This window comes from Rhizophagus irregularis, chromosome 26 (assembly GCF_026210795.1).
Source record: "Rhizophagus irregularis chromosome 26, complete sequence".
Taxonomy (NCBI): domain Eukaryota; kingdom Fungi; phylum Glomeromycota; class Glomeromycetes; order Glomerales; family Glomeraceae; genus Rhizophagus; species Rhizophagus irregularis.
This window is the reverse complement of record NC_089454.1, coordinates 784721-799445: the sequence shown is the minus strand read 5'-3', so window position 1 is coordinate 799445 and position 14725 is coordinate 784721. Positions and strand designations below refer to the sequence as shown.

Here is a 14725-nt window from a genome sequence, read left to right as displayed (position 1 = left end):
TTATTTATTAATTTATTTATTATTTAATTGTAAAAATTTTAATCCCTCGCAATTTGTAAATTTTCTCAATTATTTCTTAATATTATAAATGGCATTTGTTAAAAAAAAAATTTTCGATCTTGTATTACGTCATTTATCAGTATAGTATGATGCATTATTACGTAAATACTAAAAAGTCTAAAAGTTTGTTAAAATGATTTAAAGAATTAAATAATTCGATAAGATAATCAATGAAATCCCACACTCTCTTAATTTTCTTACATATGTTTGAGGGAGTTGAGACAACAGCTAGACTTGGCGTTAAGACAAGGCGAATTATGGAATCATTTGGAGAAACAATCGTGAGAACACATGAAGAAACAAGAGCGATTAGAGTGATTACTAATCGAGTTCAAAGAATGGTTCAAAATTTATATTATCGTGTAATTCGATCTTTCAAAGATATATTTCAAAGTACTCCAAGATGGTTCCGGATATGTTTAATGATATTATATGAAAAAGGACGACAATATCCACCGATAGTTGATTTTTTTCGTTCTTTTATCATATTCTTTCTTATTCCTTTTACTTTATTCATATCATGGAGTATTGGATCAATTCTGTTTTCTGGAATTGCTTGTATGTATATGGGTTCGGGAGTTTATGATTTATGGAGCGTAGCGAATTAATATATATATAAATCATTTTTTTTTTTAAAAAAAAAGTCGCAGCTGCATGGACTACATTTAATATCTTCTCAATAATTACTGGCTTGATATCCATCTTTCCGTTTTTTGTTCTTGCTTTATTTTTTGCCTTTATTACAACTTTTGTTACCAACATCGGACGGCTAACAATCATTTTCGGTAAATATGTTTATCGAGCGACTTTGACATTTTTTCGGAATCATATTAGGATTGGTATTGGTCAAGAGATTTATAGGAGGAGCACAACCACGGCCATTCAGAATGCCTAAGGAATTACAAATCGCGACACCTAGACCATTACAAATACAACATCCAATATTTCCGACAAATCCTAAAAGATCATGGAAAGAAAGATTTATTTCATATATTCGTCACTTATCTTCAGCGTTTCTTATTGAATTATATAATTTTTTTAGGATGTTTTGGTTATTGTGGGTTTGTTGGTCAATAATATTTTTCGTGTTAATTAATTGGATTTTTAATCTCTTAATACCAGCAATTTCAAAGAAATATGATTTATGAAAATATTGAAATTATAATCTCACTTTTTTTTTTAGATATTACTGATATTTTTTTATTTTTACTATTACTGCACAATTTTCAAAATTCACCTGTAAGTCGCGCTTCACATTATATGCTATATGGCGTAGAATAGTCATTTTATTTTCTTGTGATTTACATTTTTATGTCTATAAATGGAATCCTTACACATATGAAAAAAGATACCTTTTTTTTTTACTCTTTTCTTTTTACCATAGTTATTTTTTTAATCAATCTTTATTATTTCTAAAAACAAAACAATAAATAAATATATATATATGTATAATAATGAATTATTGCATTGTATAAAAAAGAAATTATTATTATTATATTATTTACCCTTGATAAAAAAAAAAAAAAGGTTTATCATATATAAATTTATTTAATTCTTTATATATATAATATTTTCCTTTTTTACGAAAAATTATTCTTCAAAATGTCAGAAGTTAATGAAAATAGTCATGTTATTTCTGATGAATCTTCATTTGAAGAACAACAAATTGACCAAAATAATTCTAACGAACGTACAGTTGAAACACAAGAACCTTCAAATCCTTTTCATAACGATTCTACAATAGAAAATACTTCACAAGGATTTTTTATTACGAGTCAAATTGATCCTACAATTGATAATGAAGCTGAACAAGGAGCAATTTTAAAAGCAAAATATGATGGTCTTGATAATAATCAAAGATTAGAAATTGCAAAACAAATTCTTGGTGAAACTGCTGTAATTGGAGAAATTGTAAAATCTTACGCTCCTTTGATTACTTCTCTTAATGAAGCTATTAGAAGAATTTATAATTCTTATGAATATGCTCAATTTAATAAACAAATAAGTAATGCTTTACTTGATAGAATAGATTGTGTTGGAGCACCTATTAAAGCTTTAAAACGTCATAAGGATAAAATTGAAGAAAATTTTCTTAATCAAGATTATTATAATTCTTTAATGAAACTTCTTGCAATAGTAAAAAAAGCTCAACATTTTATTACTGATATTTCTTATCTTTGGAGTTTACGAAAATTTCAAACTACAAATGCTATCAAAGAAAGATTTGAACGGATCGCTAAAGAATTTGATCAAGTGATTGGTGAAATGCCTTTAGAAGTTTCTTTGGATAATGAATTACAAAAGATAAAGGATGAAAAAGCTATTGAACATGATATTGCGTTACTTGACAAAGTAAATTATATATTTTTTTTATTTTCATTAATATATATATATACATATATTTATTTTTAACAAATTTCTTTAATTTTCTCTTTTTTATAGTTTTTGGAAAAGATTGGATCACCTGTAACCACTTCTAGACAACAAGTTAGTCCTATATTTGAAGAAATTATATTGATCAAATCATATGTTAATGAAAATAATGGAAATGAAATTAAAACAAAATCGGTTACTCCAGCTGAACTAGTTAATAATGTTAATCCTGGGATAAATACTCAACGTGGAAATGTAAGAAAGAGATATTGGTTAAAAGAAAAAGTTCCGGTCGCATGTAAACGATTTGATACTCCACAAACTCAAAAATTTCAAGATTTACTTATTGTTATGAACAAATTAAGTAATTGTCCTTACCTTTTAAAATTTCATGGACTTTCTGCATTAGAATGGGAACCTTTAGAAAGCACGATAATGGTTTTTGAATGGGTTGGAAGGGATAATTTGAAAACGATATATGAAAAATATTCAATTAGTTGGTCAACTAAGTTAGATATTGCTGTTGGAATTTGTCGTGGACTTATATTCCTTCATGGTAGTGATATTCTTCATTATGATCTGAGATGTGAAAACATATTTGTAAGTATGATTATCAACACTTTTTTTAAAAATTATCCAAATTTTTACTTAGTATATATATACGATTATTTTATAATAAAAAAAGTTAACAGAAAATCTAGAACCAAAGATTGCGAACTTTCGACTTTGTCGTCCCAATCATGATGAAAAAAATTATATCCGTCATGATGATCCTATTGAACATTGGGCATCTCCTGAACATCTTAAAAATGATTTAAGGCTGAGTTACTATACCGCAAAATGTGATATATTTAGGTAAATTCTTTCATTTTCTTAATAATATTTAATTGAATTACCTTAATTACCTTACTAAAAAAAAAAAATTTTTATTATTTATTTAGTTTTGGGATGTTACTTTGGGAACTGTTTTTTGAAAGGATTCCATATCGAGGTTGGAATGCTAAGAAGATATCGAGTCATGTACAGGATGGGAAAAGGGAAAACATAGACTTTGGTCCTAATCCGACACGTGTACAATTAGATTTCTCTAAAATTATTAGAGCTGGTAAAATGAAAGTTTTTCTTTCTGGGTTTAAATTTAACAATTAGTTTACTAACAGATTTATGACTTTTAATAAATATTAGCTTGGCAAGATGATGCAGCACTTCGTCCAGGACTTTATAAAATCTTTTTACAATTAGATGAACTTCATAGTGAAAGTCCTCATGGAGAAAGTGAAAAAATGCAACTTCGTATATTTGATGATGAGGATGTTGTCATTCCAATCTTTTCAGAACAAGAGAGTAACAATAATAGTGTATACCGATCAGAGATAAATGATAATGATCTTAATAAAGTTCCGGTCGTAAAACCTTTACTAAGGTTCTCTGAAGGTTTAAAAGTTTTTGAGAGGGAAAAAGATCATAAAAGAGCATGGGATTTTTTCAATCAACATGCATCTATTGGAAATTCACGAGCCAAATATTGGAAGGCGCATTATTTATGGAATGGTTATCACGTACCACAAAATCAGGCTGAAGCCGTAAGATTATTTAAAGAAGCAGCAGATGATGGATTATCTGAAGCACAATTCTATTATGCAAAATCTTTAGTTGAAGGTGGTACTGGTAATGTGAGAAAACCTGATGAATTTATTCGTTATTTGACTGAGTCAGCAAATAATAATAATGTTGATGCTTTCTTTACATTGGGAAGTATTTATGTGAAAGGGACTCATGGTATTACAATAGATAAAGAAAAGGGTCTACATTACTTGAAATTAGCAGGTTTACGAGAGAATCAAGGTGCTCTTGATCTACTTAAAGAAATTGGTGAAGATCTTTTCCCTTCTTAACTGCATCAATTTTTTTTTTAATGAAAGATACGTAAAATTTATGGAATTTGTTTAACCGTGTCTATAGAAAGAAGAAAATCAAACTATTTTATAGATTATAATCAAAAGATATTAGATTTACTAAAAAAAATCCATAATATCTATAATTAATAATCGAAATGGATTCTATTTAGATTTATCTAAACTGAGAGTAGAAAAGATTATTCATGATTGAATTGATTCAAGTATCATTAAGTATAATTTTTTTTTGTTTCTTGGATTCTGTTTACAAATAAATATTATGACAAATTCTATTGTTTTATAATATAAATTTAAAAAGATATTTAAAAACAATATAGCTTATTCTCAATTGGAACGATACTTTTTCATTTTTGATAAATTCTAATTAGAAAGTTCTTAAATATAGATTCTGTTTTATGTGCAAATCATCATGGAAAATCATTTCATTTTTTTTGCTGAAAACTTCGCATGTGTGACGTGTCTTGTGAATTTTAATTAGAATATTTAGAGTGATATATTATCTTACATCATGATGCCGTAATCAAACAAATTTGATTGAAAAAAAAAATTCGTATATTAAATATGATTAATCAATGATTAAATTATATAAATTATAGATTATGACAATTTTTTTTCTCTCCGTGGATTGATTTGTTGTCAAACTCCTAAATTTTCCAACGAATCAATCTATATTTTATCTTTTTTTTTTCTTTTCTCTGACAAAAGAATGTCATATTTTGATTATAAAGAACCTGATTTCAACGCTTATCGTAAAAATGCATTATGTTCATTACAACAAATAGCTTCAGAAGCAAATATTTTACCAAAACAAAAAAATCTCATTATTCATCCAAAAAAGGATATAGTCATTGAATCATGTTTTCCTCTTGTTGAACTTTCATCATCTCAACAAGAACATCCAAAGTTTAATTCTTCCGTAAAATCTTCTCTTCTTCAACAATCCGTAATTCTTAATTCAATTAAAGGTGCTGATTGGTCGAACGAGGAAGATGGTTGGATTTTCATTAAAAATGCAGATGATGAAAAAGGTAAATTCGATATTAATTGTTTTTAATTTTAATAAATTTCATTATTAATAATTATTAATATGTAGAAACTGGTGTTAAACGCGAAGGTAATGATATTTTATTTTTTATATAATTTGCTTCATTATTTTACTTCATTTAATCGTCATGAAAATACAAAAAATTAATAGTTGAACCAGATGAACTTCAATCATATGAAATTTTACGAAAAGGTGGAGAATCCGTCAAAGGATATAATGGAAACATTCACCAACATGACTCCAAGAGTTATAAAGAAAACAGTCAAGTTTCAAATATCAAGCATCATTTGGAAGATGATGATGTATATTTATTTCTGTAATTTTGAGTTCTGATATAAGTTTTTTATCTCTTAATTGATAAAGCATGTACAAGTAAAATTAATTGATAAATAAAAAATAAAATTAAAATCGAAAGATTTATTATTATTATTATTAAAATATGATGACTAAAAAATGCATTTTTTAGAATATCAGTGCTGCAGTTCTATGACTATAAATTAATATTATTTATCTTTTTTACTTTCTGTTTGATCTATTTGTTCTACTTCTTCTCGACTATCTTGCGCGACTTGACCATATTCGTTTGCTCTCTTATTGTCAACTTAAAAAAAAAAAAGAAAAAAAAGTTAGAATATCGTGAAGAATTCAAATTTCAAAATGATATTTTCAAAAAACATCGAGCTACCTGGATATTTCCATTTTTGATATAGATAAACAAAAAAGATTACATCATCTCTCAAACATGCCAAACGATGTAAGGTTGGCATTTTAATACAAAAGGCAAATAAATCATCAACAAATGTACCAAGAGTTTTGTACATAAGTGTCTTCCAAGGCATGTGTGCAACCTAAAAATATAATATGAAGCATTTAAATTATATACTTATTTAATAAAACAAGTTGAAATTAATATGCTTACGCTCTTAAGTTTGTAATTTATAAATAATTGTGGGGTCATCATTATAAAGCCGAATGCATAAACAAAACCAACAAGAGTTGTCAAAACAAAGGAATACCAGCTCTTGTGTGTGTTATAAATAAGACTGTAAATAGCATATGCAATTAGCAATGGGAAAGCTATCCAAGACAAATATCTGAAAGCAAGTCTGTCATATTCCTTTGTTTTCTCTTCGCTCTCTGAAAGCTTATGTTTGTCTATGAAATTTATTGAATATTTGAAAAAACTTTGAGATGGTTTAATCTATGAATTAAAAGTCAAATGTTAATTAAATTAATTTTCTTAGAAATTTAAATTAATTATATATAGTCGAACTTTACTTCAATGTCTACAGCCTTTTTAATTTTCCAAACTTCAATAGCCAATGAAATCCCTTGACCAATTAAAATCATCCAACTTGTATCTTCATTATTATCCATTAAATATAAAAATATTATTAGCTGAAAGAATATATTTGCTAAAATAGTTCTAACTGACACTCCTGTCAATTCTTCTTTATTTCTCCAATGAGCAATATCTAGGATATAATGATCGATAATTAGTCAAATCAGTAAGTTTGCAAAAAAAGCTAGTTTTCCCCTTAAAATTGTTTTAATAAAATACCGACCATTTTTAAAGGCCAAGAATTCAAAAACACTGTGCAGTATTGATACTGTGAATGTTACACCTAGCAGAATAGGATTCGTCTCTCTTAACATTCTTTTAATTTCATCAAACTCACTGTGTGCATCCCCACCCATCATTTCTGCCTGTGTCCTGAATGATTCTCCCATTTGAACATATAATTGTAATTTCCACGCTGAAATAGGATAGTATTTGATATTTAAAGGCAGCGTCCTAAATAAACTAAATATAAGTAGTTTCTTAATATAAAATAATTAATTCTCTAGAAAGTCTTACTTGACTGTTTCATTAATAGGAGTCAAATGTTCTCTGATGAGCCAAAAATCATTAACAAATAATGTAGGAAGATAATATCCTGCTTTGCTCGAAGGATCCACTAATGTTGTTTTATCTAATTCAATATCTATTAAGAAAATAAACGAGGTGAACAAGTAGAATATAAATAATATCCATTCATTACAAAATATAACTCACATGATTTGAAGAGAGGCTGTAATTGATTATATGGGATGACATGGTTATCTGAAACAATATTAATCGTAAGATTTTTGTACCAATACGATATAATTGGTATTGTGTCTGGTTTTGTCTAAAAAATAAAGCAATTTGTCAAACATCTGCAATTAATAAAAAAAAACTTAAAATAGTTCTTACTTCTTCTTCGACTTTTTCATCCTGGTCATCATTACTAATAAGGTTCTTTGTCTTTATCATTTTGCGTTTTGGATAATATCTTGTTAATACTAAATTAAAAATATTTATTAAACAATATTCTTTAGAATATGTTATTAAAGATTTTAATAATACATTTTCTTTGATAAACTCTCAAGTTTTCTTGGTATGCGGGATCTAACGGATCAGGTGAAGCTTTTTCAAGAGTAAGATAAATATGCGCATACAAGGTGCCATTGTTTTGTACATTCTAAGGAAATATATAGAATTTCAATTAATTGATTATGAAAAAAAAATAATTTACTTCTTTCATACCACGGAGGTTTGAATATCTATGGATTCATCTCTTTCTTCATCCCAATTACCAAGAAGAACAGAAGAATACCATATACGAGCATCAAGGTTTTTGAAATCAGTAAAATTCTCATCTTCTGAAACATATATGCATAAATTCTATTAATGTACAAAAAATATTTTTTAGAAAATGAATAGATATAATGAATTGATCAAAGAGAAAATTCTAGTTTACCATATTTGAACCCAATGGCCATGATGGATATAAATGCGATGGAGTAAAATTCGATGTAACTTGAACATGCGATATATCGCTTTTTGAAGTGCTAGGAACAGATGTCTGATTATTTTGTGATCCTATTAAGAGGGAAAACCGGGTTTTCATATATTACTTAAAATGATAAATATTATTTAAATCGAATAATAAATTTAAATGAAGCCTACCTCTAAAAAAGCTAATAATATAATAAATTATCATCATACGAATAATTACTTGCATTATTGATTGCCATGGTTGCTCTTGTTGTGGCTGCTGTTGCTGCCGTTGTTGCCTTGCATTATCGTTACCATTATTAACGTTTTGTTCATTATTTGTAGTCTGAACATCAGTTATTGGATCTGTTGTAGGAGGTGATGTCGACATTTTAACAATACTTCGATATCGGAAGAAAAAAATTTTTTTTTCGTAAAACTACTGTATTTTATAATTTCGTAAAAGTGACACAATCATCACATGACCCAAAAATTTTGCGTCACTCACCGTGGAATTCCATGCAACTTGCTGTTTCACTAACTACAGAAATGGAACCACCGAAAAAAAATTGTTTACGGGACAATTGTGTCACATTGCGTGAATATATAATCCTTCAGAGTTCGGACTTTCTAAAAAAAAACTATAATGTTTTTACTCGCGAAGAAAAGTTTTCAATTTTAAAAAATTGCTGTATCATCCGGCTAAAATGATTTTTCATAACAGTTCAATGATGCATATCGGAGAAATAGCTCAACAAAAAATATTGAACATATAATAAATTATTTCGGCTGTGCTATCCAATTGTCCAATTGAATCTCATTCGATAAATTTTTCTTTCTTTTTTCTGATAAACATGAGAATTTGTTTCCAAGAATCATCGAACTTGAGTAAGAGACATAAATTCACACGGGGAAATATGTCCAAAATGCAGCTAACCTAAAAAGAAGTGCACATTGCAATGTTTTGAAGATCAGAACTTACAAGCAAATAGGATAATCGGTTTTATTTTCTATTTTAAGAAAATTTTTTTTATTGGAGGCGATCTTGATTATATAATAGTTGCGCAAGCCAAATATTATTTTAAAAATGCAAATGGGACTTAAAAAAGAGGTGAATACCATTCTCCTTTACAACTTTATCATCCCCGCAGCAATAAAGGAAAAAATGAAAAAATTTCGGTACTTTTTATTTCTTTTTCTCTCATTAACTTCAATAGTTCATGGATGTGGTATGAGTGTACATATTGAAGTGACAAAAAGAGCGATGTACACTTTTTACAATACAAAATCCAAATATAATAAATATGCTGAATACATTCACAATTCTCCTGAATTTGTTCAGGTAAAAAATGTCTCAATCGATTTCTTTAATTTAGTTTCCAATGTGATAAATTTTATTAATAAAAAGTTATTATAAATTTATTGATAATTTGACTTTTCTTATAAAGGCTGGTTCTTTTTTTCCAGATTGGTAAATTTATTTTTACTTTTATTAAAAAATATATAAAAAATCGTATTTTAATAAAATCCATTCCTTAGGGGGTTTAAATGTATGGGAAACGATGAAGTTTCCGAAGAAGGTTTATATTCAAGCTCTATATCATAAATATCTAAATTGATATAATTTTTACTAAAATAAAATGAAATTGACCTTTTTATTATTAACTAGCCCACTGGCCTCCTTTTATGAGAGTTGGTGCAGAATATATGCGCGAAAAATATAATAATGCAACCTTGGAACATGATCATGTAGCGCAGGTCCGCAGCAGCTTTGAATTATATATATGTGTATATTTTTAAACATGAAGTTCTCAACTTAATTTTATAATGTTATTAGGGAACAATAGCGTTTATATTTGCAATTGTCTCTCATGGAGTAGCAGATGTAACTTGGCATAGTATAAAAATGAATTCTGGTTTCATACGTGCAATGGCGGATTTGAATTTTATGAATGACTTTGGTGAAGCACATGATGTAGCTGATACTGGAGGAGAATTTACATTATCTCATATGTCAGATTTGGACTATTTGGTGGTATGATATGTTGAATAGAAAAAAATATCCGAAAAAACAATCATTAAAAAAAAAATTTCATTCAGGATAAATGGAGTTTTCCAATTGATGATTTGGTAGAAATTTATCGACGTATGAATCGAACAGTCGATGGAAAGCAAATAATAGGTTGCGCAAGAAGAGCGTTTGCTGCGGCTCAAGCAAACAAAGTGAGTGATCAATAATAATTATGAAATTATAATATGAAGTGTTATTGATTATTTTATTTTTAGCGTTTTGGAAAACATTTTTTCTCGGTTTACGGTGAAAAGGTACAAATTCATTTTTAATTTTATGTATCAATTCTTTCACATCTTTCAATATAGTTCCTTAAATTCACTTAATAAGTCATTATGTAGTCACCATTTTTAATTGAACAATCCGAATTGTACCATAAAGGAGGTATGTAAATATTTTAATATAGATCCATAAAATTAAACATTTATTTAAAATATACAATTTTTAGGTTTCAACAATATGGCTGCAGACGTAGCCGATTGTTGGCATGAATTAGTGAAATGGTTCGAGTTTGGGTCAACCAATAATATTGAATTATGTAATACGTTTCGAATGGTATCTGGAACACTTCCAAAAAATAGATATCAACCTTCATCAAATGACTTGGTAAATTTATTATATAAATATTCCGTGGAAATTTTGAAGACTATAGGATATAATATAAGATATCACGAAAAAAATGGTATCGGTACTTTTGAAATACACCGAGAATTATTAAGAGATCCAATTACAAATGAACCTTTTATTGAATTACAAGATGATTCTTCTGAAGAAGAGGAAAGTGTAAAAGTGGAAAAATATGGATTCGATCAAATATTTCAAGATGTTCCAACAAATTATGAACAAATACCCTTATCTTCAAATAAAGACTCGTATAATTTACTTTCATCTAATATGATTAATGAAACCCCATTCAATACAAAATGTAATTTAGTACCAGATAATCCAATAACGTTGAATATTCCTTATTCTTATGCTCAATTCGGTCACGATATGGTACTTGGAGATTTTAATGGAGATGGAATTCAGGATTTAGGTAATCCATCATTTTTAGATTATCACTATTGATTATCATCATCACACGTTTTTTGGTTCTAATAAAAGTTTCGAATTTTTTTTTCAGCAATTAGTGCACCATTTTACTCAAATATACAAGAAATACCACAAACCGGGGCAATATTTATAATAAATGGTAAAAAATCAAGTTCTTTTAAAGTTCCAGAATCAACAAATATTCTTGATATAGCAGATAAAATAATATATGCGTATAATCTACATGACGAAAATAATAATGACCCACAATCGAGATTCGGGTGGTCAATGAGTGTAGTAGATTTGAATAAAGATGGTATAGATGATTTAGCAGTTTCTGCTCCATCATTTGGTGCAAAAAAATATATTTATAGTGGGAAAGTTTATGTTTATTTTGGAAAAAAGAATGAAGGCCTAAAAGAAAATAAAGCAGATTTAGAGATTTATTCAGAACAAGATGTATTAGAAAGCGATTGGCAAATTGAAGCATTGGGACAATATTTAAGTTCCGGTGATGTAGATGGCGATGGTTTTGATGATTTATTAATTGGATGTCCATATTGTGGAATTTATGGTAAATCGAGAACGGTATATATTTTTTCTGGTTATAATAAATTTTTCTTTAACACCATGTTAATTATTATATATATTTTTATTTATATATATTCTTTTTTTTCTAGTTTCGTTTATTGCACACTGGCGGCGTGTTTGCTTTCTTAAGTTCTAGTGACCATAAAGGAAATGTAACTATCTTTGATTATGATTGGTCAATAATAAGTCCAGGTGATCAACAGTATGAATGGTTTGGATATTCAATAAATTATTTTAAATTAGAATCTATGCAAAATCCTATTATAATTGTTGGAGCTCCAGGATATGATGATCATTTAAAAGCACAGATGAGTGGTAGAATTTATGGATTCGAAATAATTGATAAAAATCCTGTAAAAGTGTTTGATTTAAGTGGAATAGAAAAATTTCAGGAGTTTGGGAGGTAATAATAATACGAATGAAGAATTTATGAATAAATATTTATTGACATTTTTGTTTTTCCCTTTAAATAGTTCAATTATCACGGGAGATTTTCATGAGAATGGCAAAAAATTACTTCTTGTCGCTTCTAAATCTGAGACACATGAGAAAAAATTTCCTTTTTATAACAAAGATTGGCAAGCAGGAGCAATAAGATTAATTGATATGCAATACTTAAAAGAAAATAAAAGGTTATCTGATCATGATATGATCTTGGGAAAAGGACTTTTAGCATTATTACATGGATCGGAGAGTTTTTCACATCTTGGCAGTTCACTATTATGGGATGACGATGAAAAATCATTTTGGTCTTCTGAACCTTTTACTTATTGGGGTGAGTGAATTATTAACGGATTTCGAATTGATTTTTAAATGCTTCTAATAGGTTATTTTCTATATTTAGAATCAGGGCAAATTTTAAAATATTCAGTTAGATCTTTATTCGATTCATCACAAGCAGTATCACAAGAAAGTATAGTTTCAGATGAATGCTTAGTTGGAAGGGAACGTCAAGCTAGATTTGGACATAAAATAATTAAATTTGACTTTGATGGTGATGGTAAAAAAGATTTGGTAGTGAGTTCTGAACATTCAAATCATGCTGCAAGGTACGTTATTTTAAGTCCAATAAAACAATAGCAATAAAAAATTAAATACTAACATAATTTCATTTTAAGATTGAGCGGAAGCGTTACAATAATTTTAAAATAATTTCACTGCTCAGATTCAAAAACAATTTTTATCAATATCCTGTACCATAATGTATTTTATATTATTATTTAAATAATAGATTTCATTTGAATTTGATGTTAAAAATACACTTCACTCAAACTGAAGACAATATTCTTATTTATCCTTGAGTACTTATTTACAAGGTCATTTTCATTGAGATTGGACAATTACAAAGGCATTAATGAGATTCAATCAAAAAAAATTGTGTCTTCAATTATTTAGATCAATTTAGATCAATTTAGATAATGCATATTTATAAACATTTTTGTATTCTTGAACAATAATATCGTATTTTATATTTATTTTACATCCTTCAAATAATTCAATTGTGATATTTTATTTATTTCATTAAAGAATTTTAGAAAGTTGAAGATTCTAATAATTTATGGATATTGTAAGATGTTGTAAATACCATAATATTTATCATACGGCTAATACAGGTCATGCTTTACATGGATTAATAAAAAATCGAGAACAGTCAATTGGCAATAAATGCATACAGCGAAAGCTTATTTTTATTTTGTAAAAATCATACCATATAAAAAAACCAAGGAAAGGAATACACTAAAAAACCAGTATGACGATATTAGTATGATATGACCATGTATGGTATAGGTTTTATTATCTATATTGTGTAGTTATTGATTCTATACGGTATAGTTTTAGGGTTAGAATTAGTGTTAGGATTAGTGTTAGGTTAGGAGTTAGATTAGGGTTAGTATTAGGGTAAGGATTAGTGTTAAATTATACTATATAAAATAAAAAACTATATCATACATACAATGAAGGTTATATTATACTTATTATCTATATATTATTATACTCTAAAAAACTGTAAAATTATGTATATATTCGCAATATATAAATTTTATTAATACCATAACTGAATAAGAATTTGAAATATCATTACAGCTGTATTTTCTTAGAAATCAAATGAAGCAATTAAACTTAGGCAAATAATATGGATTAATTTACTGTTATAAATTCCACAAGTTCCTGATAATAAAATTTAACATAAACTATATCTTTCTTCTCTATTCTTTTATTTGAATATACTATGTTTGCCTTGGTGATGCCTGGATTGGTAATTCTTTCATTTAAATATATATTTACCTTGGCTTCTGTATAACCTCATGAATTTTTATATAATATTACATGATATGAATCTTTTGATATCAAAATTAGATCTTAAAAATCTTGTAGATTAGAAAGCGCATCAACATTTTCAATTAATTCTTTGATTATATAATAATGACTTTTGATTTTAGGGATAGAGAATCTTGTAAGTATATTAATAACGTATAAGTCTTCTGATATGTGATGCATTGTATAGATGGTAATTTCACACTCTAAAATAAAAGAAATAAGGATTTGAGACTATAAAAATCACATTTAATCATCTGATTAGTATCACTTACGAGTTATGATATACTACAATTCTGTAGTTTTCAATGCATTTGAGTTTATCTTTAGTGACTTCACATTGAAGAAAATATTATCTCTGGTAGAATATGGAGATTAGCATTACTATAGAATAATTTTACATTAATAATATAATGTAACTGCAATATGAATGAAGAAATTCACTAACTTTTGAAGACTTTTTCAATGTCTTCACTTAGTTTTTTTTAAATCAACTTTGATTGCACTATCTACAATTCCAT

The 14725-nt window shown here is 27.4% G+C and overlaps 5 protein-coding genes across 7 annotated transcripts; 4 read left to right on the top strand and 1 right to left on the bottom strand.

Annotated features, from left to right (window-relative positions):
• The first annotated feature begins 232 nt into the window (after positions 1–232).
• On the top strand, positions 233–1517 carry OCT59_017348 (uncharacterized protein). Its single transcript, XM_025308454.2, has 2 exons — positions 233–618; positions 705–1517. The coding sequence occupies exons 1-2, from the start codon at positions 264–266 to the stop codon at positions 953–955; spliced, it is 606 nt and encodes a 201-aa protein (XP_025179942.2). The 5' UTR covers positions 233–263; the 3' UTR covers positions 956–1517.
• Positions 1518–1662: 145 nt separating this feature from the next.
• OCT59_017347 (uncharacterized protein) lies at positions 1663–4646 on the top strand (the record flags this gene model as incomplete). Its single annotated transcript, XM_025316729.2, has 5 exons — positions 1663–2412; positions 2503–3033; positions 3119–3288; positions 3375–3538; positions 3619–4646. 5 exons carry the CDS (start codon positions 1663–1665, stop codon positions 4326–4328), a joined length of 2325 nt encoding a protein of 774 aa, XP_025179943.2. The 3' UTR covers positions 4329–4646.
• Positions 4647–4871: 225 nt separating this feature from the next.
• OCT59_017346 (uncharacterized protein) lies at positions 4872–5818 on the top strand. Of its 3 annotated transcripts, XM_025316730.2 has the most exons (3): positions 4872–5377; positions 5443–5463; positions 5545–5818. In XM_025316730.2, exons 1-3 carry the CDS (start codon positions 5056–5058, stop codon positions 5712–5714), a joined length of 513 nt encoding a protein of 170 aa, XP_025179944.1. In that variant the 5' UTR covers positions 4872–5055; the 3' UTR covers positions 5715–5818. The 3 variants fall into 3 exon arrangements, with proteins under 3 accessions (XP_025179944.1, XP_066004018.1, XP_066004019.1); XM_066137431.1 differs by having other exon boundaries at positions 5443–5807; XM_066137432.1 differs by having other exon boundaries at positions 4872–5463; positions 5545–5807.
• Positions 5792–8605, bottom strand: OCT59_017345 (uncharacterized protein). The gene is made up of 12 exons (XM_066137430.1): positions 8387–8605; positions 8178–8299; positions 7964–8101; positions 7784–7898; positions 7631–7719; positions 7451–7565; positions 7253–7379; positions 6960–7189; positions 6673–6869; positions 6314–6595; positions 6080–6242; positions 5792–5995 (listed from the first exon to the last, which is right to left on the bottom strand). Exons 1-12 carry the CDS (start codon positions 8583–8585, stop codon positions 5898–5900), a joined length of 1875 nt encoding a protein of 624 aa, XP_066004017.1. The 5' UTR covers positions 8586–8605; the 3' UTR covers positions 5792–5897.
• An 853-nt stretch (positions 8606–9458) lies between these two features.
• Positions 9459–13040, top strand: OCT59_017344 (uncharacterized protein; the record flags this gene model as incomplete). The annotated part of the gene is made up of 14 exons (XM_025316731.2): positions 9459–9536; positions 9643–9665; positions 9734–9774; positions 9864–9952; positions 10032–10229; positions 10295–10417; positions 10481–10519; positions 10607–10649; positions 10714–11301; positions 11389–11885; positions 11978–12291; positions 12362–12663; positions 12733–12937; positions 13007–13040. 14 exons carry the CDS (start codon positions 9459–9461, stop codon positions 13038–13040), a joined length of 2574 nt encoding a protein of 857 aa, XP_025179946.2.
• Positions 13041–14725: the final 1685 nt, after the last annotated feature.

Excerpts from the sequence above, each read along its gene's own strand:
- OCT59_017348 (XM_025308454.2), top strand. The coding sequence starts at position 264 with ATGTTTGAGGGAGTTGAGACAACAGCTAGACTTGGCGTTAAGACAAGG. Across the intron at positions 619-704 it reads TCTGTTTTCTGGAATTGCTT|TCGCAGCTGCATGGACTACA; the intron begins GTATGTATATGG and ends TTAAAAAAAAAG.
- OCT59_017346 (XM_025316730.2), top strand. The coding sequence starts at position 5,056 with ATGTCATATTTTGATTATAAAGAACCTGATTTCAACGCTTATCGTAAA. Across the intron at positions 5,378-5,442 it reads AAATGCAGATGATGAAAAAG|AAACTGGTGTTAAACGCGAA; the intron begins GTAAATTCGATA and ends ATTAATATGTAG. Across the intron at positions 5,464-5,544 it reads AACTGGTGTTAAACGCGAAG|TTGAACCAGATGAACTTCAA; the intron begins GTAATGATATTT and ends AAAAATTAATAG.
- OCT59_017345 (XM_066137430.1), bottom strand. The coding sequence starts at position 8,585 with ATGTCGACATCACCTCCTACAACAGATCCAATAACTGATGTTCAGACT. Across the intron at positions 8,300-8,386 it reads TATTATTAGCTTTTTTAGAG|GATCACAAAATAATCAGACA; the intron begins GTAGGCTTCATT and ends CCCTCTTAATAG. Across the intron at positions 7,380-7,450 it reads ACAGCCTCTCTTCAAATCAT|ATATTGAATTAGATAAAACA; the intron begins GTGAGTTATATT and ends TTTTCTTAATAG.